This window comes from Leptodactylus fuscus, chromosome 3, assembly GCF_031893055.1.
Source record: "Leptodactylus fuscus isolate aLepFus1 chromosome 3, aLepFus1.hap2, whole genome shotgun sequence".
NCBI lineage: Eukaryota > Metazoa > Chordata > Amphibia > Anura > Leptodactylidae > Leptodactylus > Leptodactylus fuscus.
This window is the reverse complement of record NC_134267.1, coordinates 149,596,926-149,622,137: the sequence shown is the minus strand read 5'-3', so window position 1 is coordinate 149,622,137 and position 25,212 is coordinate 149,596,926. Positions and strand designations below refer to the sequence as shown.

General features: G+C 41.2%; 1 protein-coding gene across 1 annotated transcript in view; it reads left to right on the top strand.

Annotated features, from left to right (window-relative positions):
• P3H2 (prolyl 3-hydroxylase 2) overlaps nucleotides 1–25,212 on the top strand; it is a 139,679-nt gene that overhangs the window by 108,031 nt on the left and 6,436 nt on the right. The window contains exons 4-11 of the mRNA XM_075268539.1: nucleotides 3,573–3,704; nucleotides 4,936–5,078; nucleotides 6,158–6,247; nucleotides 11,344–11,384; nucleotides 14,847–14,941; nucleotides 15,902–16,029; nucleotides 20,822–20,917; nucleotides 23,217–23,367. Coding sequence (XP_075124640.1) covers nucleotides 3,573–3,704; nucleotides 4,936–5,078; nucleotides 6,158–6,247; nucleotides 11,344–11,384; nucleotides 14,847–14,941; nucleotides 15,902–16,029; nucleotides 20,822–20,917; nucleotides 23,217–23,367 — 876 coding nt within the window. The remainder of the gene's footprint in view (nucleotides 1–3,572; nucleotides 3,705–4,935; nucleotides 5,079–6,157; nucleotides 6,248–11,343; nucleotides 11,385–14,846; nucleotides 14,942–15,901; nucleotides 16,030–20,821; nucleotides 20,918–23,216; nucleotides 23,368–25,212) is intronic.

Here is a 25,212-nt window from a genome sequence, read left to right as displayed (position 1 = left end):
TTCATGTCCTCTCCATCTCTACCCCCAGATTCCTGTCCCTCCATCTCTGCCCCCAGATTCATGTCCTCTCCATCTCTGCCCCCAGATTCATGTCCCCACATCTCTGCCCCCAGATTCATGTCCCACATCTCTGCCCCCAGATTCCTGTCCCTCCATCTCTGCCCCCAGATTCATGTCCCCCATCTCTGCCCCCAGATTCACGTCCACTCCATCTCTGCCCCCAGATTCATGTCCCCACATCTCTGCCCCCAGATTCATGTCCCACATCTCTGCCCCCAGATTCCTGTCCCTCCATCTCTGCCCCCAGATTCATGTCCCCATCTCTGCCCGCAGATTCATGTCCTCTCCGTCTCTGCACCCAGTGTCATGCCGTCCTCTCCATCTCTGCCCCCAGTGTCATGCCGTCCTCTCCTTCATCTGCCCCCAGATTCACGTTCCACCTCCACATTAAACTTACCTTATCCTCCGCTCCCTCGCCGCTCTCTGCCCGCCTCTCTCGCTGACACATGCGGCTGAAGGAAGGAGCTGACACAGGTCAGCTCCTCGCTTCGCCGCTGCCCGCCTCTCTCCCTGACACATGCGGCTGAAGCGGCTCGCGTGCTCGCTTCGCCGTTGCGTCTCTCTCTCGCTGACACATGCGGCTGAAGCGAGGAGCTGACCTGTGTCAGCTCCTCGCTTCGCTGCTGCCGCCGGCTCCTGGCTTGTACATCGCGTCTACAATTCAGGAGCCGGCGGCTCCGCATGTGTCAGCAAGAGAGAGACGCAGCGGCGAAGCGAGCAGCTTCAGCCACATGTGTCAGGAAGAGAGGCGGGAAGCGGCGAAGCGAGGAGCTGACCTGTGTCAGCTCCTTGCTTCAGCCGCATATGTGTTCAACTCAGATCTGCGTCCTCTGGACGCAGATCTGAGTTGAAATCGGGACATACCTCCCTCCAACCGGGACCGCGGGACATGTCACCCAAATCGTGACTGTCCCGCGGAAATCGGGACGGTTGGGAGGTATGGTGTATGTCAGTGGCTGCACAGTGGGACATTTAGTGTACTAAGTCAGAGGTTCAATCCTAGTTACAAAGCAGGCAGGGGAAGATATATCTCCAACATGGTAAATGCCCTTCCTAGTATAGAAGAACATATACCTAAAAATAAGATGTAATAGTAGTCCAAACACCCATTACCATATTAGGTACATTTAAGATGAACTCTGTAGTATATAAATTGGATGTCATATATTTAGATAGCAATGCAATAACAATTGGCGCAACTGTAACAACTGTGTCAGAATCAGTGGAACAGCAGCCATTGATTGAAAGACCTGGGCAGTTAAAGGTGGTGAAAGGTCCTCAGGATTCTGTTCTTAATTCTGTGAGAGAGCCTGGGGCAGTGACTGCGTAAACTCTATGAGTGACATATGGTGTTTAGCCTTATTCTCCAACAATGTCCGAGAAGGGGCGTTCTGACTGGTGTCTCCAGCCCTCCGCTGTTTACATAGGAAGCAAAGTGTTTGGGGGTCTTTCCAGTCAGAAGGCAATTGCAGTGCAGAGCTCTTGGCATGTTGAATACCTGGGGCCTGCCCTTGTTATGTTGGGAGTTAATTGGGGACCTAGTGTAAGTGTAGGGCAAATTAGTACCATCTCCCTTTTACCCCAGGATCAGAGGACCTCTCACCTGACTTCTCTCAAGCATATTGGTGATATCGCTCTTCACTGGGACCTCTTTTATTATTTGCCATTTTTGGACCCTTTTCATCTCCTGTATATTTATTGATGTCCCCGTACATTCAATCCAATATAGGAAGCTGGACTCGCATGTGTACTACAGCCGAGAGCACTCGCCTCCTGAATGTACTCACTACTTATATTCAGCTTATTTATTATCCTATTTATGTATAATGTACTGATGTGTATTATGCTTTATCAGTAGTTATTAAAAGGTATGCTCATACGTGATTCATGGTTGCTGTTTTGGAATTGGGTCTTAGGCATACAGTCTGAACACTGATGACAGGACAATGCAACTGCTGAACTTTTATTTTAGAAGGAAATAGCCTTCAGTTTACTACCATAATCTGGTCTGATGTCAGATATTTGTCTTAGAAAACCCAAAGACAATGCAAAAAAGGACTCACATATGGAAGCCTTTAGCATACTACAGCTCGGTATGATGGCTGGAACACAAGCTGCTATTAATCAAGATAAATGCTTTCTAGGTCAGGCCATTTTCACTACCTTGACAGTCTGAGAATTTGATCACTTCTTCGTGTGGCTCCACAGGGCTTGGTAATGATGAACAGAGAAAAAGGGAGAGAGGCAGACATTAAACCTGTCTTAATTTTTATGTATGAAAACATCTGCAATAATTCAGCAATACAAACATATGTGCAGAATGATACTTTCCTGATAATATATACCTTATACACTGTAAAGCAGCTTTCGTGGACACCTACAAAACAAGTAACAGAAGGTTCAGTAAATAACAATATGAATAATATGAGAAGGAAAAATGGTCCCAGTATGCAATCATTTTCCATTTAAGGGCAATGTAAAGTACAGGTACAGCCCAGCAACTAATGGGCACATGCATTTCACTGACAATTTCCAGACTTCATCTTCAAAGTATGAGCAGCACGATGGCTCATTGCCTTTCAGTGCTACAATCTTAGGTTCAAGCCCAGCCAAGGACAACATCTGCAAGGAGTTTGCATGTTCTTCCCGTGTTTGTGTGGGTGTCCTCTGGGTCCTCAGATTTCTTCCCACACTGCAAGACATACTAATAGGGTATTTAGATTGTGAGCCATAAATGGGGCAATGACCACAATGTCTGTAAAGCTCTGTGCAATATGATGTCACTATAAAAGTAAGCAAAATAGAACAAAGTTCAGATGTGTTTAAGAAATTATTGTGTAGTGGATGCGGCTGGGATGCGCTCTCTAACAGAAACCATATAGTGACCTTTTTTGTCTAGATATCCACCTCTCTCCATGGTGCCCTATTCAGGACAAATGTCTTAATGTAACCCAGATGCTTTAAAAAGGTCAGGCCGGATCATAGTAAATACATCACTATATGGTAAACATTTGACCACTGGATCTAATGAGGTTTCAAATAGTTTTCCCTCCAAATATGGGGAAATTCTTCATTCCCTCTATTCCCTCTACGATATTGAGCTGCATGTTTGGCGCAAGGCCCTTTCTTGTGCCAAACTCATGCCTCAATTCCTGATCTATGCCTCAGATGCAACAGATTTCTTAAGACTCACACAAGGTATCTGACCTGAGTTACATTGTAAATCTACAGCAGTAGATAACTGCATAGATTTCTGTTCTGGCGCAGAGACGATGGAGAGATTTATGAAAAGGCCACAGCCTCTTCATCAATCTCTTTTTTTGGGCCATTTACTAAGACTGGCATATGAAGAGTCTTAATAAAGTTGTCCTTATATCTTTAAAGCTAATATATAAAAGTCAGTGGTTAGTTGTCGTATGTATGGTATTATACGCAATACAGTAGGTCCATGCTACAGGTCACTAAACTTGCTGTGCAGCATAGGCCTAAAGTTCTCTCTTTATCATTTCCAGATCACTATATTCAGATTCTTGCTTGCGAACATGAATGTGTAAGAGACCTCTCCACGCGTCCTGGACGGTTGTCACCAATTGAGAACTTCCTTCCTTTGCACTATGATTTCCTGCAGTTCAGTTACTACAGAGGTAATGTTGATCTTATGTAAATTTGGACTCTGATATTCTGTAACCATTGTGTGCTAAAATTCATCTATTGTCATTTATTATTTCACCTTGGATGGCTTTGCAGACTGTGATAATGGGTATAGTCCTGCAAAATAAATATATGCTACATGTCTTTATCCTCTATGCCCCCTCATCGTGAAAGAGTTATACAATGGATAACATGTGCCAAGTATTTGATCATGAGCAAAATACAGAAATCAGTTGGGAAAAAAACTGGGTAAGCACTGAAGTAAAGCAGGCCACATACATGAGACAGCTGAGGGCTGAATATATGGTATGATCCCTTAGTGATTGTATACAGACATACCAAATTACAATGTTAGAATGTCACATATAGCAGAAATGCCAAAGCAGTTGGATGACACGTTATACACTGTCACACTAAACTGGGACAATTGTAATTACTGGAACTGTTACAAATTGTAACACACAAGACAAAATCAGATCTACCAACAGCGCTAAGCTACAGATTCCAGGTAGCAAAATACATTTTATATATTGCATAGAAACTACAAGAAATAGAGGGAATAGCACATATTCTCACAATAGTAATGGTTACTTAATGACAGTATATAGCCTAATACTGATTGGATGTAGGGTTTCAGTTTTTTTCAGCATAAACCCAAGTCATGGAATGAATAATTGGGAGATTTATTAAGACATTTCATATGCTATTCTTAAACTAAAAGGTTTTGGAGAAATATGCACTGACTTCACTAAGAAGTGAGCCGGGGTATAATCTGCATCATTTTCTCTCTAATGTAATAATAAATTCATTGGAAAGATGCTGGCTCTTCTCCCTTCCGCTTAACCATACCAAGAAAAGTCACACATTTTAGCACGCATACAGTTTGCACTATGATTCATGATTTGTATACTACAAAATGCAGCCACAAAATTAATTATAAATTCCTCATTAGGTGCTTATATGTTGTTGTAGGATAGTGCTTATATCCATGTGAAATTTTTCTTGACCACTGTTGCTGTCTGTGCCATCTGAGTTACATGCAGCTGTTTCAGGCTTATTAGTTATCAGCAAAGGGGATGGAAACCATGGCTCTATGCAGTAAGACATAGGAGCAATTTACAACTAGTGTAACTACATCATACCATGATATACAGTACTGTTCCTATCGCTATAATGAGATCATGTTGCGGAGTTAATATGCAAAGATGCTTTATCCTTTATCAGTTGGAGATCACGTGAAGGCTCTGGAATGTGCCAAGTCTTACCTTCTCTTCCATCCTAATGACCTGGATGTGTCTGAAAATGTCAGTTATTATGAAAGTCTTATATCTGACTATATGGATCCAGCTGACATCAGACCTAGAAAGGTGAGCGAGATCATTGTGGTTTGAGATGCTGTTACTGTATAAGAATCTTAAAAGGGGGCTTTTTACATGTCTGTAAAGTTTCAGGGCAAGGGAAAAATAGTGGTCAGAGAGAAAACTAATCGCTCCATAGGCATTGCTCAAATTCCATAGATCCCACAGGAAAGTCAAGAGTGGGATTTTCCATCTATGTTGATTGTAGAGGTTCAATAACCACATAATAACTTTTGTTTTAGCAAGCAAAAAACATGTGTCCACAATGAAGAGCTAATACTCAAAAAGTCACCCTTACCCAAAAAGACTCTTCAATGTTGACAAAAACTGTTTGTTCCAGACCAGGATATTTTTAGTTCAATCATAACTTGTCACTATAGTTCTACAGATGTAATTATTAAGGTTGTCATATACTTGTTAAGTTGGCTGGACCTACTGATTTGGGTATGGCTGGCTGTCCATCTATCCATTCATCCATGTGTGTAAAATGCTAAGTCTGTGTTCATTCTGTATATGTCAAGAGAAAAATTATTTACTATGTTGAATTTTAATAGAGATGAGTGAGTACTGCTCGGATCAGCCGATCCGAACAGCACGCTCGCATAGAAATGAATGGACGTAGCCGGGACGCAGGGGGTTAAGCGGCCAGCCGCCGACAAAGCGGAAGTACCAGGTGCATCCATTCATTTCTATGGAGCGTGCTGTTCGGATTTTAACATTGCTGATACTATGTTCCCAAGGGACATAAGTCACTTCCAAACTGTGTCTTGCAGTGTCTTCCCCCTTTTCATAAGCATGCTTGGCCAACTAGAGTGTGCATGTGAATGGGGCTCACGAACATGAACTGTTAGCTACTGAAAATGCATGGCCAGCCTTAGTGTTGACAAGCTCCTTTTACAGCCAGCTCATCAAGTTCCAAGCAGATGCTGACTGGACCACACAACCGTCATGTATCACACATAACAAGATATTTTTCTCAGAAAGTCAATTTCTATAGGTTATAAAGTCTTCTTAATCTCCCCCAGTGTTTCCATTGTGCTGGCATCTTGACTAATGTACTTAATTAAGTTAACTTTTCTATTTTGCAGGAAGCAGCAGAATTTGTAAGACGTCACAGACTGGAATCTGAAATCCTCCACACGGCAGCTGATGGTCTGGGGTTCTTATACAATGAGCCGGTAAGTAAAGATAAAGATGAAGTGTCTACAAGCCTAGCCTCACTTCTACACCTGAAATGTTCTAGTGTGAGTGCAGATAAACCCAGTATTCTACCCAGGCCTACAGTATGTCACACTCACAAGGATCTAAGAAATTAGAATTTTGTTTTACAGGGAATTAAGGATGAAGTCATGTGGCCTGTGAGTCATGTGTGCAGGTCACTCCTGTGTAAATGAATTGGACTAAGTAAGTTGGTTTGGTGCAGCCTCTTCCAACAGCCGATCGGTGGTGGTGCTGGTTGGTAAACCCGCACTTATCTGGTATTGATGACCTATCGGAAGGATAGTTCATCAATATCTTAATGTTGAAAACTTTTAAATAATAGTCATCACATGAGAGACTTGGCTAGTCATAGTCCACTGTAGTCTCTGTAGTGATGTCACCACATTTGATCCTAGTTGGCTGGTCCTCTCTTGTGGTGATCAGGACATGGGCGCGTATCTAGATGCCATGAGGGTGAGGGAATGGCGTTTATTTCTAGAGATTATTATTGTAATATATATTTTGAGCAAGGTTAAGTTTTTTGGTTGTTGTTGCCAGTAGAAACCCTTTTTTACATTCATGTCACATAGGTGAGGGATGAGACAGTCGCAGCACTACAGTAGTTCTAGTTCTATCATCCTACAATTTACCGCCACCACTGAAAATAAAAATCAACATTTTGTTTTAAAATTGTAAAATCATTACCTTGGTGCGGCAAATGCTTTGTAGTTTTTCCAGCGTCGCCTGATTGATGGGCCAGTTTAACAGCTTAATGAAAACAGTTTTCTTTTAAGTTGCATTGGAGTGAAGTACTAATTCTTTCCTCCCCCACTGTAATATCTGCGATATGAGCACACTTGTAGAGTGAGATATCACGGCTCATTTGTCAGCAGCATTGCTCAAAGCATATGTGTACTCAAATCTATCCACAGAATAAATTCCTATAAAGAGCTCTGAAATGCTTTCATCTTTAAAGAATGTAGGTGAAGAAGGGGCCTCTCCACACCAATGCATGATTTAGCTGAATAGTTCAAGTCTGCGGTGTCTAACGGAGCAGAACCTATTGTAATAAGGGAGCCTTTCTCTACCTCATCCAGCAGATTGGACTGTGAGCAGAGCAGAGTGGACATTAATGCAGCGTGAAAACCAAGATTTACAGAAACTAATTCATAGCTATTGTTACTGAGCTGCAATCTGCTGTCAGAGATGTATTCACTCTGAGATTACAAAGGAGGACGCTGCTTTCTACAGGCAGTGATAGGAGAGACTGGTTACAGTTTGCTGTGTGTACCAGATCATAGATTGTACAGCCGCTGAGGAAGATTTATTAAAAGGGTGTAAAAGCAAAACTGACAGCAAAGATGTCACTTAAGCAATTTGCTTTACATTATGTACATACGGTATGTGCACTCTTGTTCCTGTTGTTCTACCCCATCAGGAGACCAGAATAGTGAACACGGATAGTGTCTGATGGATCCCGTTGACTATAATGGGATCCGTTGACTGCTCATTCTTTTAAATAGCAACTGCCAAATGAAAGTCAAACATGGAGCACTTTTTTCTTACAGCAGTAGTCAAAGGTCATTGAGATTGAGTCTCCAAACTGAGACCTGGTGCAGATGTGAGCCCTGCCTCAGAGTAAACTTGGCTGAACAAAACGATTTCAATGGGATTGATCAACCACCTAACACTAGGTTCACACCACCGATCGTTCTCCGTTCTGAGCGCCGTGAGCGTTTTATGCTCTCCACGGTGAAACTGTTTTTTTTTTAAACCAGACACAAAGTGCATGTCCGACTCTATGTCCGGTTAAAAAAAAAAACAGTTTCGCCGTGGAGAGCATAAAACGTTCACCGCTGCTCACGGCTGGACACTTTTCAAACCCATTTTTCAAACCCAATGAATGGGTTTGAAAAATGCCTGCAGGTTTCTGTCTCCTGCCCAGTTTCGAGCAGGAAACGGAAACCTGCAGAACGGAGGCCAGGACGCAGATGTGAATAAGCCCTTATATGTATAGGTGCCTCCCACATGATTTGGGGGAAAAAGAAGCATTGAGCAAGTTTTCAGCATGTTGAATTTTGAATAGGGGAGATAAGACACTGCAGTTTGACAATGCAAGCCAAGAGTGCATGTATATGGGGGTATGACAAAAAAATGGTCAGCTTTTGTTGGTGTATGGGCACCTTAACACAGTTTGTTAGCAGGAACACCCACCGGGGCCCAGAATGCTATAGGCCTATATTATGGACTTATAGAAACTCTGTGCGCCCATGTAACAATGGATTATGGAGGACTCTCAATGCCCAGGTATTTACACTACAACTAGTGATATTATCTTATGGCCTTTATTCATGTGTGTTGATATATATTGTAGGGAAGATAGTTTGGTAACAGCAATGGTGCAGACCCAGCCAGTCAGAGACAGAGACACAAAATCAGTAGCAAACAGGTTTATTTAGAAAAAAAACCAGCAAAATAAATAAATGTTTACTTCAGGCACAAAATAAGCAAAATAAAATACATCCTTAACTTCAGGAAAAAACAAAACTAAAACCCTGCTCGTCTGAGAACTAACTGAACAATAAGGTACTGATTGTACATGTGGCTTACTACCAACCACACGAGTAAACATCAACAATGCATTACAGTCTCACCAGACTTTCAGTGTGTCAGGACAGATCCAGGCACTTCCTCTCGCATCCTGAAGTGCAGGCTCTTCAGCCTTTTATGGCCCAGGAACAAGTCCAGGACCCTCTCCTGGGATGAGGCCTACTCAAGTCCTACCCTGGACCACACATATGTTAGAAACCTGGGGCTGATATATCGGGACTCCAACATCCAACACTCTGCCTGTTACTTTTTCACTATATATATATATATATATATATATATATATATATATATTTAGGAGAGAGAGTTCAGTGATGTTAATGAAAACATCTCCTTAGATACAATATGGAGTATGCCAAAAATCTTCTTTGCAGGTAGTACATATGGTAGTCCAATAACTTCTTATTGCGCATTTTCTCTTGGCATAACTCTTCATTTATGTGAAGCTACAGTAAAGACTACTAAAATCCAGAAAAGTATGTGAGTGTAAGGGTAAAACCATGATATAAATTTCAGTAATTTGATTGCTGAAAAAGGCATCACTTTTCATGAAGGTGACTTGGCTAGCAGCCTATAGATTTGCATGTATAGATCCATCAAGCAAAAATTTGAAAGGAAAATAATAAAAATACAGAGAAATCATAAATCCATAACAGGATCTTGGTTGGCATTTTCCTCTCCTTGGCAACCAGGACCGATGGTGTTTGGATTTGCTCCAGTACTTGCAGCTGCAATCCTTTATATTACGGTAGAAAATTAAAGCCAAATGAAATGATGATAATGAATTGCTGATAATTAAATAATATTTCTTTTAAAATTCACTTAGAAATTGGAGGTAAAATCTAATCAAGCGTTTTATAGGCTCATGCTATTAGGATTTCTAGTTTACTAGTAGCATGTTAACTTGTCTTCAAACTAGAGCAGAAGGCAACATTTATAGCTAGAAAATGTTGTCCCCATGCTTTGAAGACCATCTGCGGAAAAAATAAGATTGAGTTATTATTTTGCAAACTATGAGAGAAATTACATTATTTAGCTGTAATATTACATTTAAAGGATACTTGAGTATTCATGAAAAGTTGAAATATCTGTAGGGCAGTCTATCCTATGACTGTATAAGCCCTCATACATGAGGTTTTCTGCTGCTAATTATCATATTATGACTACAGCACATTTGTCTCTGAAGCAGGGGTTGTGTATATTAAGGAGCGGTCTGTCCCCCTCTCCTATCCATTAGTTGGGTTGTTTTTTTTTACATGTAGTTGTGCCAGCAGTAACTGTACAACAGCAAACAAATAGCTGAGGAAAGCCAACATATTATAAGACAGCCAGGAACACTGAACTGCAAATATAGAAAAATAAATAAAAGCAGCTAAAGAGATCTCTGACACAGGAAAAGAGTAATCTGTGAGCACAACCAGGAAAGCTGCTTTCTGTCTGTGAATGATATTCCATCTGTAATTACACAAACTGTCAGAATTAGATACAAGTACATAGAAGACTTTTCTTGCAATGTAATCTGTGAAATGTGCAGAATGTTGAATCCAGGTCAAAAGAAAGCAGTTTGCAAACATGTGTGCAGGCTCTGAGGAGAATCATCAATTTACAAAAAAGTGAAAAAGGAGGGCACTCACCACTTGATGTATCTGTTTCTTAAAACAACGTCCTTTATTGAGGTAACTCCATTAAAAACATTTTTCAGGAAGAGAGAATAAGCACATATAGACGTGAGGCAACAGCTGTTTCGCTCTAACAAAAGCGCTTTCTCAAGCCTTAAATGCAGGCAGGTTGCATTTAAGGCTTGAGAAAGCGCTTTTGTTAGCGCGAAACGGCTGTTGCCTCACGCCTATATGTGCTTATTCTCTCTTCCTGAAAAATGTTTTTAATGGAGTTACCTCAATAAAGGACGTTGTTTTAAGAAACAGATACATCAAGTGGTGAGTGCCCTCCTTTTTCACTTTTTTTGTAAATTGAAGATTTTCATAACTCTATGGGGATGTTGAGCACCACCTTTAATGTTAAAAGACATCCACTAGTTCCATCGGTTCAGTTTTTTTCTCAATAAATAAAAGGAACATAAAAGGAACATAACTGTTTCCCAAGGTATTCACTTTTAGAAGGACTAGCAGTGCCATCTGTTACTTTCACATAGCTCTGAGGAGAATCAGTCCCTCCCATCTATATTCACCTTGTGAAGACAGAACAGACAGCCACTGAGGATAGGTCAGAAAAATAAGCCCAGATAACCCCTTTAAAGAGCATTACATTTTAGTCAATAATCATATGCTCTGTTAGATGAGACTAAGTTGTCTGAAGCGTTAGTGACCATTAAAGAATTGTAAATATGCTGTTACATTGTATTGTATAGATGCATTGAACATGGTTTTGTATAATACAGTTTCGTATATTTTATAAAAAAAAAAAAGTAAACTATGTAATATTAACGTGTTATATCTTCATACAGGAATTCTGGGTTACAGGAGGCGATCGGCAAGATGAAAACCGGTATGTTAAATTTAGAAAGCTACATGTTCACTGAAAAGGGTTAATGAATGTTGTAATGACTTTTCATTCCTCACCATTTTAGAGAGTTCACTTCCTAGACTCCAGGCTGATACATTTCTATACTGATGCATTGTAGCAAACAAGTGCAAATGTCTTGCTAGAAGAAGCATTAAAAGGGTATTCTGTATCAATTCCTAGATATATGGTTTTCTAGATATCTGGTTGCTGTCATTCATTGTTTAATTCCAGGGGATAAAAAAATTCAGTCCATGGTCATGTGATGGACACAGGTGCACAGCTCGTTACAAAACAGCGCTCTAATTACTGTGCTGTGACTGTAACGAACACAATCACATGACCATTGACTGTCCAGCACATGACCATGGACTGATTTTTATACCCTGGTAGGAAACAATGAATGACCTCAGCAGAGATCTAGAAAACTGTGAAGAATCAATCCAGAAAATATATTGAGAAATTGTATAACTTTTCATAACACAAAAAAATATTTTTTTAAGACTCATGCGTCATGCATGTTGCAAATTATGGATCAGTAATATGCCATCCATAGCTGCTATGGGCTCCTAGTGCATAGTACAGTCTCATCTATGCACAACCAATGAGATAAACATAGCATGTCTTGTTTATGCTGCAATACACAGGTATTCTTCTAAAGGAACATTGCTTTTAGGTAAGAATACATTGGCTCCCGGAGGTACCATATGGTTACATATTAAGTGTAAAGCTTTGCCTTATTCCCTGAACTCTTCTTCAGTTTATTGAAAAAAAGTAGAGAGCTTGAAAATGATGAGGAATAGAAAGACAAAAGTGAATTTAGAGTAGGGTTCTTTTCCATTATGATCAAATTAAGCTTTATTAAAGAGTTATTCCCATCTCCTAAAGTGGTGGCATATCTCTCACATATGCCATCAGTGTATGTCCAGAGATGTTATTTCATATACTGGAGTCCCTTCACTGCTTTTCCTTAAAAGGGGTTGTCCATCTTCAGAACAATATTGAGAAACAAATGTTATTGTTTGTACAATAAAAACATATACAATTTTCCAATATACTTTCTGTATCAATTCCTCACGGTTTTCTAGATCTCTGCTTGCTGTCATTCATTCTGTTACTTCTAGTAGATAAAAGTCTGACCATGGTCATGTGATTTACGGTCCATGGTCATGTGATGAGCACACAGGCAAACAGATGATTACCAGGCAGATCTCTGATTATTGTGCTGTGACTGTAACGAGACACCCCTGTGTGCACATCACATTACCATGGACGGTGAGGAATTGATACAGAAAGTATATTGGAAAATTTTACAACTTTTTATTATACAAACCATAACATTTCTCTCTCAATAATGGTCTGAAAGTGGCCAACCCCTATAAACAAGTGGCGACCCAGCCACTCACTTATGTAGGGAAGTGCAGTCACCGCCTATGTATTTGAATGGTGCTATGCTGCAATTCCCCTGCACAGCAAGTGGCAGTACAGTGCTCTGCAAGAAAAGGCAATGAATGGTCTGCAGAGCTAAATCTTTCTCAGGATTGGTGCAATCACATTAAGAAATGCCAATACCCCTTTAATAGTATTCTAGAAAACTTTGAAACTTGTGTACCTGAGCTGTGACTGCCACAATATTGTGTACTATATCTGTATGGACACTTTACTTTAGCTCAGCTTCACTAAGTTGTAGTAGAATGAACAAAGAATTCTTATCCTAATCCTCAGAAACAACAAAAACATTTTTTCCAATGACAGAATTTTTAAAAAGTGTGTCCTATACAATGTATGTACAAGGTTATGAACATTATTAAAATGAGCTTCACTAATATTTAATATGGGTAGTTTTATACCTCACAGTCACAATGTGGGATACGTCATGTGAAAATGAGCTTCTTAAACTGCAGCAATTCATCATGGCATACACAGGTATCATCTAAAGGACCCAGGATGTGCCATGAAAATATTCTAGGAAACACTATTTCGCCACTTCCACCAGCCCCAATTGTTGACACCAGACAGGAAGGGTTAATCGATCCATGCTGCTTGTGACAAATTCTGACCCTCCCATCAGCATGATGCAACAGAAGGCTGGATTTATCTGATCACTCAATGCATTTCCTAGTGGACCAGTTGTACTCTGCCCACTGGTAATTCCTTCAGACAGCAGATACACAGGCTGCTTGTCTGCATCCTTAATAGTCTCATACCCAAAAAGAGAAACCAACCACACATTGAGAATAATAAAACATAATAAATCTTTATTGATATCCACTAAAAAAGTATAAGACATAGACTTAAATAATGATATAACAACATTTACAATGGGAGTAAGTGAAACTCAATGTACCAGAGTACCAGTACAGTACATAGGAAGGTGGAGCACTAATAGCAAATAATTCCAAACAATATACTAGGGGTAAAGCTCCTATGCAAAATAATTTAAAGGTCAATCCTGGCAAAGCACACTACCATGATAGTAATCCCACATACATAACCAAGCAAGGAACATCACCGCCATCAGGAAATAATCATCCATCAATATCCTTCACACATACCTACACTGTTCGGAACGCCGACGCACGTTTCACCCACACTCCGGTGGGCTTCGTCAGGGGACTTATACTTTTTTAGTGGATATCAATAAAGATTTATTATGTTTTATTATTCTCAATGTGTGGTTGGTTTCTCTTTTTGAGTTTGATACTAATTTCCTACACATATGCATTTATATTTGCCTCTGTTGTGTTCATCCTTAATAGTCTGAATGGGACTGAATTATTTGGAACACCAGTGTTATATTCAGCTTCACTGTTCACCATCTGCTTGACATCCTCCAATGACCCATTTCGTCAATAGGTTATGTTCTCAGAACTCCACGGATTCATTGTTTATTCTTCCTCGATCCTACCATTACTTGTATATTCTTAACACCATTGCACAAGAAGTCATTGGAAGTTTCTCAGGTCACACCATTTTAATATGGATTGACACTGAAACAGACCCACAGAAAACTTGCTTACATACTTGTATGCCGCACTCCAGGGTTACTTATCTAATTCAGTCAGAGTCACTTATCTAATCTTCATACAGGGAAGCTCCAATGGAGAAAGGGCAGATGTTTCTAATAAAGTAGTCATTCAGATTATATACAGTGTAATATATATCACCTTGGCCTTCTGTGTAGTATCTACAGTATGTATTGCATGGTGGCAGCTAACTTAGTCTCATTGGCTATGAAAATGAAGCTCCTTCAAGAGCAGACTGCTACATTTCACTTTCTGCTATGTTTGATATATGAACTGGCATCAAATAACCATTACATTTCTCTATAGCGCCATTGCTTTCTTTCTAGTAACCAAACAGATGGAGATATAGATTCACTAAATGCTAGACATGACTTCAACTTCTCTTTTTTTTTTTTTTTTTTTTTTTTTTCTGTCCACACAGTTACAGAGTCCCATCTGGATCTGAACTAATGGATGTCACTGGGCTCCTCTCAGGAAAAAAGGCTATCCAGAAGATTGACAGGGAGCTGAGAGAGGGTATGTTATACCTCTTGGAAGAGCAGAAACTTGTGGTTTCCTTATTTATATAAGTAGTGACTGTGTTATCCTATCTCCTGCTGAGTCTTGGGTAATACTACAGTGTCTATGTCAAGGTAAAAGTAAGTCTAGAAACTTTGATATACCTTAATACAGATTACCTGGAAACTGTCAGCAAGCTGCTGTACATAGTTCTAATATTGGAGCTTTGACATGTACAGGTTTTGTTCAGCATTTTAAACCAAAATAAAATGTGGGTCTTCAAAAACTACATAAAAACTTAAACAAAACATACACTTTCTATGAAAACACAATATTAAAAAAATAAACTTTTCGATACATTCACCCAATTAAAGTGTCCAAGTTGTCTCACTCCTCTATATAAACAATGCTATAACATACATCATCATCTGCCATTGCCTAACAAAGAGCGTCAGGAGATGGAGAACAATGAGCAATATATCGGTAAACAGTTGTGTTAAAAGGTTACATATTTCATGCCGACAGATTTCTGTGATTAAAATAGGAAATTCACTTTAATAATGTCCTGATCCCTGCTTATTAACTCATGAGACAATGGATTAGTGAATATCAAGTAATGATCTGCAATGGTCTTGAAGAAGCAGATACTAATAATGTACATTAAAGGAGTTGACAGTGTCTATTAATTGGAATTATGGAGTCCATCTTTTCCAGCCCCCGTGTTATATGTGTGTGAGGATGGATTCCAGTATATAACAGGTGTAGTATGGTGCAATCCTAGTCATTGGCCGCCCTCTGGTGTTCATATCTAGAAGTTACATTTATTAAGACACTACTAACTGCTAATGAATGATTGTCACCGTCTAGATTCTTATATTCCATATTATTTTTATGTGATATGTTCAGATACTTCAATAGTCAACAGGGCACAGCTTTTTCTGACAGATTGTGTTGGATAAATGGGTAATATAATTTCAGGAGGACCTCTGCTTTACGATGGAGTAAAACTTGTGCACACTTCTGACTACTTGAATGGCACGCAAAGAGTCCAGCTGGACGATGTTATAACAGTGGAGGAATGTGAAGAGCTTCGCAATGTTGCCAATGTAAGTTCACAATACTGTTTGCCTTCTTACGGTACTTTACTTTTACATGTATAAAACATGTTACGCTCAGATCTCTTTATGACATACCACAGGAGGATGTACCTCAGACTGTTTTCTGAAGTTATGGAAATATGCAGACTTCTGGACGGGCTATATGTATAATTCTGAGAAACCTTGAAATATTTACTTCCAGGATTCCTGGAAAATCGAGTCAGTTTGTCTGTAAAACAGTACTAGGACTACTCATTAAACTTAACGCCGGAGCTAGCTCCCGACTGACGCGATCCAGATGAGACTATTTTCCTGTTTCCACAGATTTTAATCATTGACAAATAGACTTGGCGATACTTAGATTTTTTTGTGTATCGACTTAAACTCCTAGCTACAGTACATCATCCACCACAGAACTCCATCAAACACTTAGCTAGTAATACTGTCGCACTGGAGGTTTTTCCTCATGGGTAATTCTATAGTCAGCAAACAGAAATGTAATTTTCCTAGTAGTGTTTGCATGATCTGGCATTTTTTAAAAGTTTTCCATAGTTTTGTTCATTGCGTTTCTTCCGTCCTTGCGGACATTTACTTTTTTCTGTTTTAGGCGTTCCGACCCAGGTCCCCTGGCCCAGTTCCACTCTTGTTTTGTATTGTTTTGGTGTTTATTTATAAATAAAGAATTTATAAAAAAAAAAAAAAAACCGTTTTCAATGGTTTCACAGAACCTGCTACTGTTACAGACTGTACAATGTGCGCATATTGGATATACTGTAGGTTGCATTTGACAGACGTATGATGAACCACATTTTGTGAAAAATGTGTCATCTGGTTTTTTTTTTGTTTTTTTTTTTCATTTCAACCTATATCTTTCTATGTCTGTGGGTGTGTGAAAAATGGACAGCACTCATGACTTCCATGTGCTGTTCATTATTTTCACAGATCTTTAAGGAGTTGGCCATGAATTTGACAATTCACTGAGGAGGTTGAGGAAGGTGAAAAAACAACAAAAAACCAAAACATATTCACCTGTGCCTGGTACTCCGGTGTCTGCCACTGTTGTCCATTTGTTCACTCTCATTTCCATTGCCACCAAATGTTCTGCATTGTACTTGACCATTGAGGCCAATCTGTGGGCTCAGCAGCCACAGGAAAGGACCAGTTGCTTATGTGAGTGACGTCACCGGGTCCTTTATAGCCACTGATAAAGCCAGTCACATAGAGCACAGGACTTCTGATGGGAAAGGCACAGTGTGCTCCCAAATGCACAGCAGCAATGGACACTAAAGCACCATGGACATTTGAGTATGATTTTTATTTTTTTATGTTTCACCCTCACTATCCTTTTGTGATCCTCCTTGTCCAATTCATAGACAACCCCTTTCATGAAGTGCCACGGTCCTCAAAATATAGCATGTCTCTTATTTTTTCGCAGACCACTGGTTTATAATGAATGAAAGAACATCTGCATGTGCTCATTAAAGGGGTTTTCCCATCTCACTGTTTCAGCAGTTTACCTGCTGTCTCTTCTCTCTTCCTGTATCCCCCCCCCCAACTTGCTGAATGGGACATTATGAAGTATCATAATCATATCAGTTATATGTGTGTTGACATAGAGAGATAACAGACTGAACTGATTGTCCTACAGAGCTGTAGCTAACAGTAAGAGCAGTAAGTGACATCACTTGTCCTATCGCACAGATGCAGCGTTATGGAAATACTGTGTAAACAGTGGGAGGAATAAGTTCACATAATAGGAAAACAAAGCAGCATTTCTAAAGCAATATATTTAGGAAAAGTCTTCAACTTACATAAGTTACCAGTATAGATAGGATCCTTGAGATGGGACAATCCCTTTAACATCCATATGTGCGCATACAGTATGTGATTAACATGAACTATACACGTCTACAAACTGTGGATATAATTTGAGTCCATCCATTTGTTGTTGCAGATTTTGCTATTTATTTATTCTTAAAGTCAGTTTAGAACAAGTGAGAAGTATAAGTGCTATATTTACACTGATATTTGGAACACAACAAACTGTTTTTTTGCAGCTTGTGAACTCAAATCTTAAAGCTGAGGCCCCCACGTTGTGGGAATACAGATTTTTCTGTTGCAGATTTTGTTGCATTTTTATGAGCCAAAGCCAAAAGTGTCTACAAAATGAATGGGAAATATATGGGAAGTACATGTAGTTCTATGCTCTGCTCAATCCATTTCTGGCTTTGCCACAGAAAACCGCAGCAAAATCTGCAACAAAAAAAGGTGTTTCCACAACATGGGGCCTCAGCCTAAAAGTAGTTTGTCACCAGGATGAAGCATTCTAAGCCAGCAATACAGATACATCAGGCTCACCCGAATGCAATTCCTTTTCCCCTATGAAAATTAGTGCACCAATTGCAAGATATTCCCAGTATCCAAATGATCAGTCTGGAGCAGGGCCGCCATCAGGAATTTTGGGGCCCCATACAGCCTAAGTGTCTGCCCCCCCCCCCCCCCCCCCGCTGCCGCCATTTTAAAACTACTTTATTTTGCGACATACCAATTCTGTATTACATTTACCTTTATTTAGCAGCTTTACAAGGCTTAATCAGGCCCCAGTTCCCTCTCCGCAGTGCCGCACACCAGATGCCCCAACAATCCCCCTCCCCCCCCCCGTCCACCTTCTAACATCTTTCCACTGCCCCCTGTACCCATACCTCCCAACTTTTGAAGAACCAAAAGAGGGACAAAATGCTTTGCGCGCTGCGGCAAATTTAGCCCCACCCACCATTATGTTGACTCCACCCATTCTCACTAATTTTTCATGTGCCCACACACAGTATAATCCTCCTACAGTCACCCGTACATTATATGTCCCCCCTCTATCTCTCCCCCAGCTTCATATACACCCTTCATCTGCACCCAGTTTCATGTCTCCCACCCAATCTCTGCCCCCAGATTCATGTCCGCCCATCCATTTCTGCCCCCAGTTTCATGTTCCGCCCCTCCATCTCTGCCCCCAGTTTCATGTCCCCTCCATCTCTACCCCCAGATTCATGTCCCCTCCATCTCTGCCCCCAGTTTCATGTCCCCTCCATCTCTGCCCCCAAATTCATGTCCCTCCATCTCTGCCCCCATTGTCATGCCGTCCTCTCCATCTCTGCCCCCATATTCATGTCCCCTCCATCTCTGCCCCCATATTCATGTCCCTCCATCTCTGCCCCCATTGTCATGCCGTCCTCTCCATCTCTGCCCCCATATTCATGTCCCCTCCATCTCTGCCCCATATTCATGTCCCTCCATCTCTGCCCCCATTGTCATGTCGTCCTCTCCATCTCTGCCCCCATATTCATGTCCCCTCCATCTCTGCCCCCAGTGTCATGCCGTCCTCTCTCTGCCCCCAGTTTCACGTTCCACATTACACTGACTGACTTACCTTCTCCTTCGTTCCCTCGCAGCTCTCTGCGCGCCTCTCTCTCACTGGCGCACAGTTATAGACGCGATGTGACGTCATCACATCGCGTCTACAAGCCAGTAGCGGAGGCGGAGAAGCAGGTCAGCTCCTCGCTTCAGCCGCATATGTGCCAGCGAAAGAGGCGCGCAGCGGCGAAGCAAGGAGCTGACCTGTGTCAGCTCCTCGCTTCGCCGCCGGCTACTGGCTTGTAGACGCGATGGCTGAAGCGAGGAGCTGACCTGTGTCAGCTCCTCGCTTCGCTGCTGCCACCGGCTACTGGCTTTTAGACGCGATGTGATCACATCGCGTCTACAAGCCAGTAGCAGCGGCGGCGGCGAAGCGAGGAGCTGACACATGTCAGCTCCTCGCTTCAGCTGCATATGTGTCAGGGAGAGAGGCGCGCAGCGGCGAAGCGAGAAGCTGACCTGTGTCAGCTCCTTGCTTCAGCCGCGTATGTCTTCAACTCAGATCTGCGTCCTCTGGATGCAGATCTGAGTTGAAATAGGACATACACAATGACTGCTACGGGCGCCAGGGGGCCGGCACACGGTGGCGGGCCAAAACCGGGCCCCCCCATTTTTCAATTTGGCCGGGCCCCTGACGCCAGTACCAGTAGTACTGGCCTATCGGCGGCCCTGGTCTGGAGCACCGAGGATTGCTCCGTAGCTCCAATCTGCTATGCCACACACTGGTCTAATATGCCTGTGTAAACACAATAACACACGACAAGGCAACATTTCAGCATAGCTCCCTGGTCCTGTCACTCAGCGATCGGTCAGGTGAGCCTGACCCATCTAACTGTGTTGCTGGTTTAATATGCTTCCCCTGGGCAGTAGACGCCCTTTAAGTAAATTTACTAACGGTAACAACATTACAGCAATCTTTTTGTTGTCTACAATATTAATTATGTCATCACCCATATGTCTCCATAGCAACAGACTACAGACAGATATATAGTCTTATATAAAATATGACTGACTGTCCAGACTACAATGAGTTTGATTGTAGTCTGTTACCATAGAGACACATAGGTCTGTACACAACAATATTTTTTAAAGAAGACAGCTTGAGTTGCTTGATTTTTCATTTCTGATATGATATACTACTTTAACATTCTTCCTCCTGCTTTTCTGTATCTTGCTGTTTATGATACTTTAATGTCTAGTAAAAAGAAACAGGCAGTGCCCATCGATCTCAGGGCCGTGATTATAAAATCTCATCCAAAATGGGAAATTTGGAATGTCTACTCCTGTCCGTACTGTAAAATTATGAGCATTTTATGGTTGCTGAGTTGCTCTTTTTGGCAGGTACACCGTTTATTCTGTATTAGAATAACTGATAAAGCTGATTTGACTTTTTTAGACAATAACTCTGGCTGGCGATGGATACAGAGGGAAAACATCACCTCATACACCAAATGAAAAGTTTGAAGGAGCTACCGTGTTAAAGGCATTAAAGGTAAGCAATTCTTCAAATTGTCTGGTACCATAAGGGTTCGTTCACATGGGAATAAACACAGGTTGGTATGAACTGCCATGGATCAACACTTTGGTTAGCCCACATTCAGGGGGACTAATCCAGAATTACTTGGACAATGGGCCTGTGCAATTACATGTCTTCGGTCCCTGGCATCACTCATTTACTGCCATTTCCCTGTCCACTAGTAGTGACGTTCTGCTGCTGCACAACTGCAGTATGAAGGCGCCCCCTTCCTGCCCGAATTTCCCAGGCCCCTGCTCTTGTGATTGCTGGAAGTCCTTAGGATAGGTCATTATTTAAAGATAGGCAGGAGCCCAACAACAAGGCCCCAGATGATCCGCCATTTGACAAGGCTGCAGTGTTCAGGTGCAGCCTCCTACCAATATACTTACCAAGCACAGCACTGTATATTGTAGAGTGGCTGTGTATGGTATAGTAGTTCTGCCAAATCACTTGAATGGGACTGAGATGTGATCAGGCCATGTGACTGATGAACGTGATATGACATGGAAGCATCACCGCCACTGTAAATAGATGACCCATGCGTATCCTAAGTACTTGACCCCCAAGTATTGGATAGACCATCAGTCCTGCAAAACCCCTTTAAGAATTGTATAAAGTTGGCTGTCATGGGAAGTGGGTAGTGCTGCTAGGGAAAGGGGAGTAGCGGGGCAGATCTAGGCAAAAGATTGTTCTAGGACCCAGGCCTCATGCGTTATGACTTTGGGCTAATCCGTGTGTGTACACTCACAGCGGTTTTTGGCATTCAATGAGATTTTATTGGCCATTTCTCAACAAGTATTTCACAGCAGAAAATGTGCCACAATCCTCACCATTGTGCTTCATAAGAACATACCTTCACTTACCTTGTCATCTGGGGGATTATGGGAAATATGCACATCTATTTTCCAGGATGTAAATAGGAAAACGACGCTTCTGCTTGCTGCCCTCTAGGGACAGCCCCCTTAAACATCATACATGACTTTTTCAACAAGCCTATTGCTATGATGTGAGGTTTAGCTAAACCAGTAGTTCTATTCCAAAATGAACAGAATCCCAGCTGTGGAAAGCGCTGTTTCGATCTGTTGGTTCACATCAGCACAGCAAACAAAGGCATTGTTTTCCTATTTACATCCTGGAAAACAGATTTGCATATTTCCCATAATCCCCCAGTGGAGTGAAAATGGCTTTGTAAGTCTCCATATGCTTGCAAATGTGCTCTCTCCTTAAGGAGTGATATTATTCCCAGAACCTGGTCTAGAAGTCATGTATCTCTGCTAAACCAGTTTTCCCTACACTGTGCTGATGAGATCCAACAGATGAAACAGCGCTGTCCACAGCAGGGATTCTGTTCCTTTTGGAATAGAATTACTTGTTTGGCTAAACCTTGCATCATAGCAATAGGCTTGTTGAAAAAGTCATGCATGATGTTTAAGGGGGCTGCCCCTAGAGGGCAGCAAGCAGAGGCACTGTTTTCCTATTTACATCCTGGAAAACAGATTTGCATATTTCCCATTACCATAAATGATGATAACTTGTTGCTTCCCTACCCACTTTTTAAGGGGTTGTATGGGCAGTTTTATACCCTGTCATTGACTTAAGTATGCCCATGTTCACCTGGTAAATGCTCATTTGTCAGGTAATGACATTGCTTATGCCAGCATAAAATGTTTATAAGCTACAAGGAGGTTGTGCTACTGACAGATGCAAACTGTGCCATGTGGGTACAATTGGCTGCACTAAAACATTGCCTGGACTCCAGGTTGGCACATTGTAGGAAATGTGCAAAGACATTCTTATATGCTCTGAAAAAAACAAGAATGTTCTCATTGCTAGCAAACTACCTTGAAAAAAGAGAGAGGAATTCATATCTAGATAGACATATGTTTTTAACAACCTGACCTTAGATAAACTTTATTACTTTGTTACCATATTTGTATATTTGAAAGCTGCTGAATGTTTTATTTATACAGTGAATATGTAACATTTCTGTAACACAAAAAAAAACCTTTAATTTGTTTTGCTCACAAAGCTGATTTGTTGAACAGCAGATGGCGCTGTAGTTCTGTATTCATGGAAATGTGATTTCTGTTTGCTACTTGGCAGCTAGGAATCTGATTCAGATCTAGTTCATAGACAATGACTCTGGCGTAATAAATAGCGGAGAACTACTCAGGACTTTACTAAATAAAGCTACAATATTGCATTTTTTCCATAAATTATTAATATTTTCTAATAATTTACACATTACCTAAGATTTCTTTTCATCTTTTCAAAGTTTGCTTATGAAGGTCGAGTACAAATGAAAAGTGCCCGCTTGTTTTATGAAGTGAGTGAAAAGGCTCGACAGATTGTGCAGTCTTACTTTATGCTGAATAGTACACTGTATTTCTCCTATACACACCTGGTGTGCCGGACCGCTCTACAGGGTAAGTAGCACCTTTTTTCCCCTATAGTTCATCTCACATATTCTAATCTCATTTCCTAAACAAGCTGAGCTTTATAATACATTATATTAGTACTTGAATGACCTCTTTATGACTATGGCTCCATATAGCTAACACTCGCATGTGGAAAGGTCACAACTACAGGGTGCTTTGTCTCTGACCTCTTAGGGCTAGTTCACATGGGGCAAAGAGGCGGATTTTGACGGCGGATTTCGCCTCAAAATCCGCCTCATTACAATAGTGGTCTATGTAGACCGCTAGCTTTTTTTTTTTCTGCTAGCAGTTTTTCGCCACTAGCAGAAAAAAGAAGCGACATGACCTTTCTTCAGGCATTTTCCACCTGAAGAAAGCAATAGAAGTGAATGGAAGGCGAAAAATGCGCGTTTTTTTCCATGCTTTTTTTTGCAAAAGAAGCGTCACGGTTTTTTGCAAAAAACCCGCACGGAAAAAAATGTGACGCGTTTTTAGTGGCCCATTCACTTTACGGGAGGGGAAAACCACCTGGCATTTTTTGAAGCGGTTTTTACAAAAAAAACGCTCCAAAAAACGCTTCCTAATTAGGAAGCGTTTTTTTTCAGGACCAAAATAAGCCACACGTAATTTACGTGTGAACTAGCCCTTAGTTCGCACGGAGTTAACGCGTGCGCATTCTGGCACGTATACACGTGTCAGAATGTGAGTGCTCAAAACAGATCACATTCATTTCAATGTGTCCTTACGGGCGTATAACGCGCGTAATTTTGCTGCCACAAAATTACGCACGCAAAATTACGCGCGTTATACGCCCGTAACGACAAATTGAAATGAATGTGATCTGTTTTGAGCTCTCACATTCCAGAATGCGTGCGTGTTAACTCCGTGTGAACTAATATGATGCACACTACCATAGTGTGGAGGAGCATTAATAGTGTGGGATATTTCAGTAGCTCTAGGTCTTGTGGGCTAGAATCCTTGCCCATAATAATGCACCAATCCTATAAATCCTGTTTAGGATGTGTGTTAGAATAGGTCTTAGAGCACAAGAGGATCTTGACCCAAGCACAGCATAACTGAGACCTGCATGCTCTTAGCTGACCACCTTGTAACATCCAGGTTTCCTCTACATGTGACCTGCTGTGAGGCTTGGGAAACAGATTATTACCATTATCTACCAGAATGACAAGGGGCGGGTGGGATAGGTCTTTAGCTCATCGCAGGTAAATACTGGCTTCCTACACCTAAGCTTCTTCTGTCCCTACCCATTGTTCCCTATTTCACTTCTCGCCTATTTTTCCCATCATCCTGCTGTATATTTAACCCTTGTCTCCATGAAGGCTCACCTCCACCAGCCTGACTTTCTGAAATTCCAGGCCATGCAGCCAGCACCATCTCTACTACTTCACCTCCCTAACTACCTAAGTCTCTGCTACGACTACTATCCCTATCATCCCCTACCGTGGTTACACTTGTGTCTCCTCTGGAGTGTTCCTCCCTCATGACTAATCAATATTGTAGTCTTGAAAACCCATTTTGCATCATTCTAAGTGATACTACATAGGAACCGCAAAATGGTCTGCTACATATCAGTTCTGTCTCCTGTGGCAACCACTAGCATGTAGTACACCCTCTTGCATTAAAATTGAAGTTCTGCAGCAGCTGAGGTGTGTATATATTAAAAATAATGTACCACTACTATATAAGATTACAAATGTTTTATATAGTCATAGAAATCCCTTTGTCTGAATGTAAACTTTGATTAAACTGTAGACCTTTATCATACCTGAGATGTATGTACTGTATGAAATTCACTTCCTGTTGTGTTACACATTGAAGAGGAATGAAACTTTG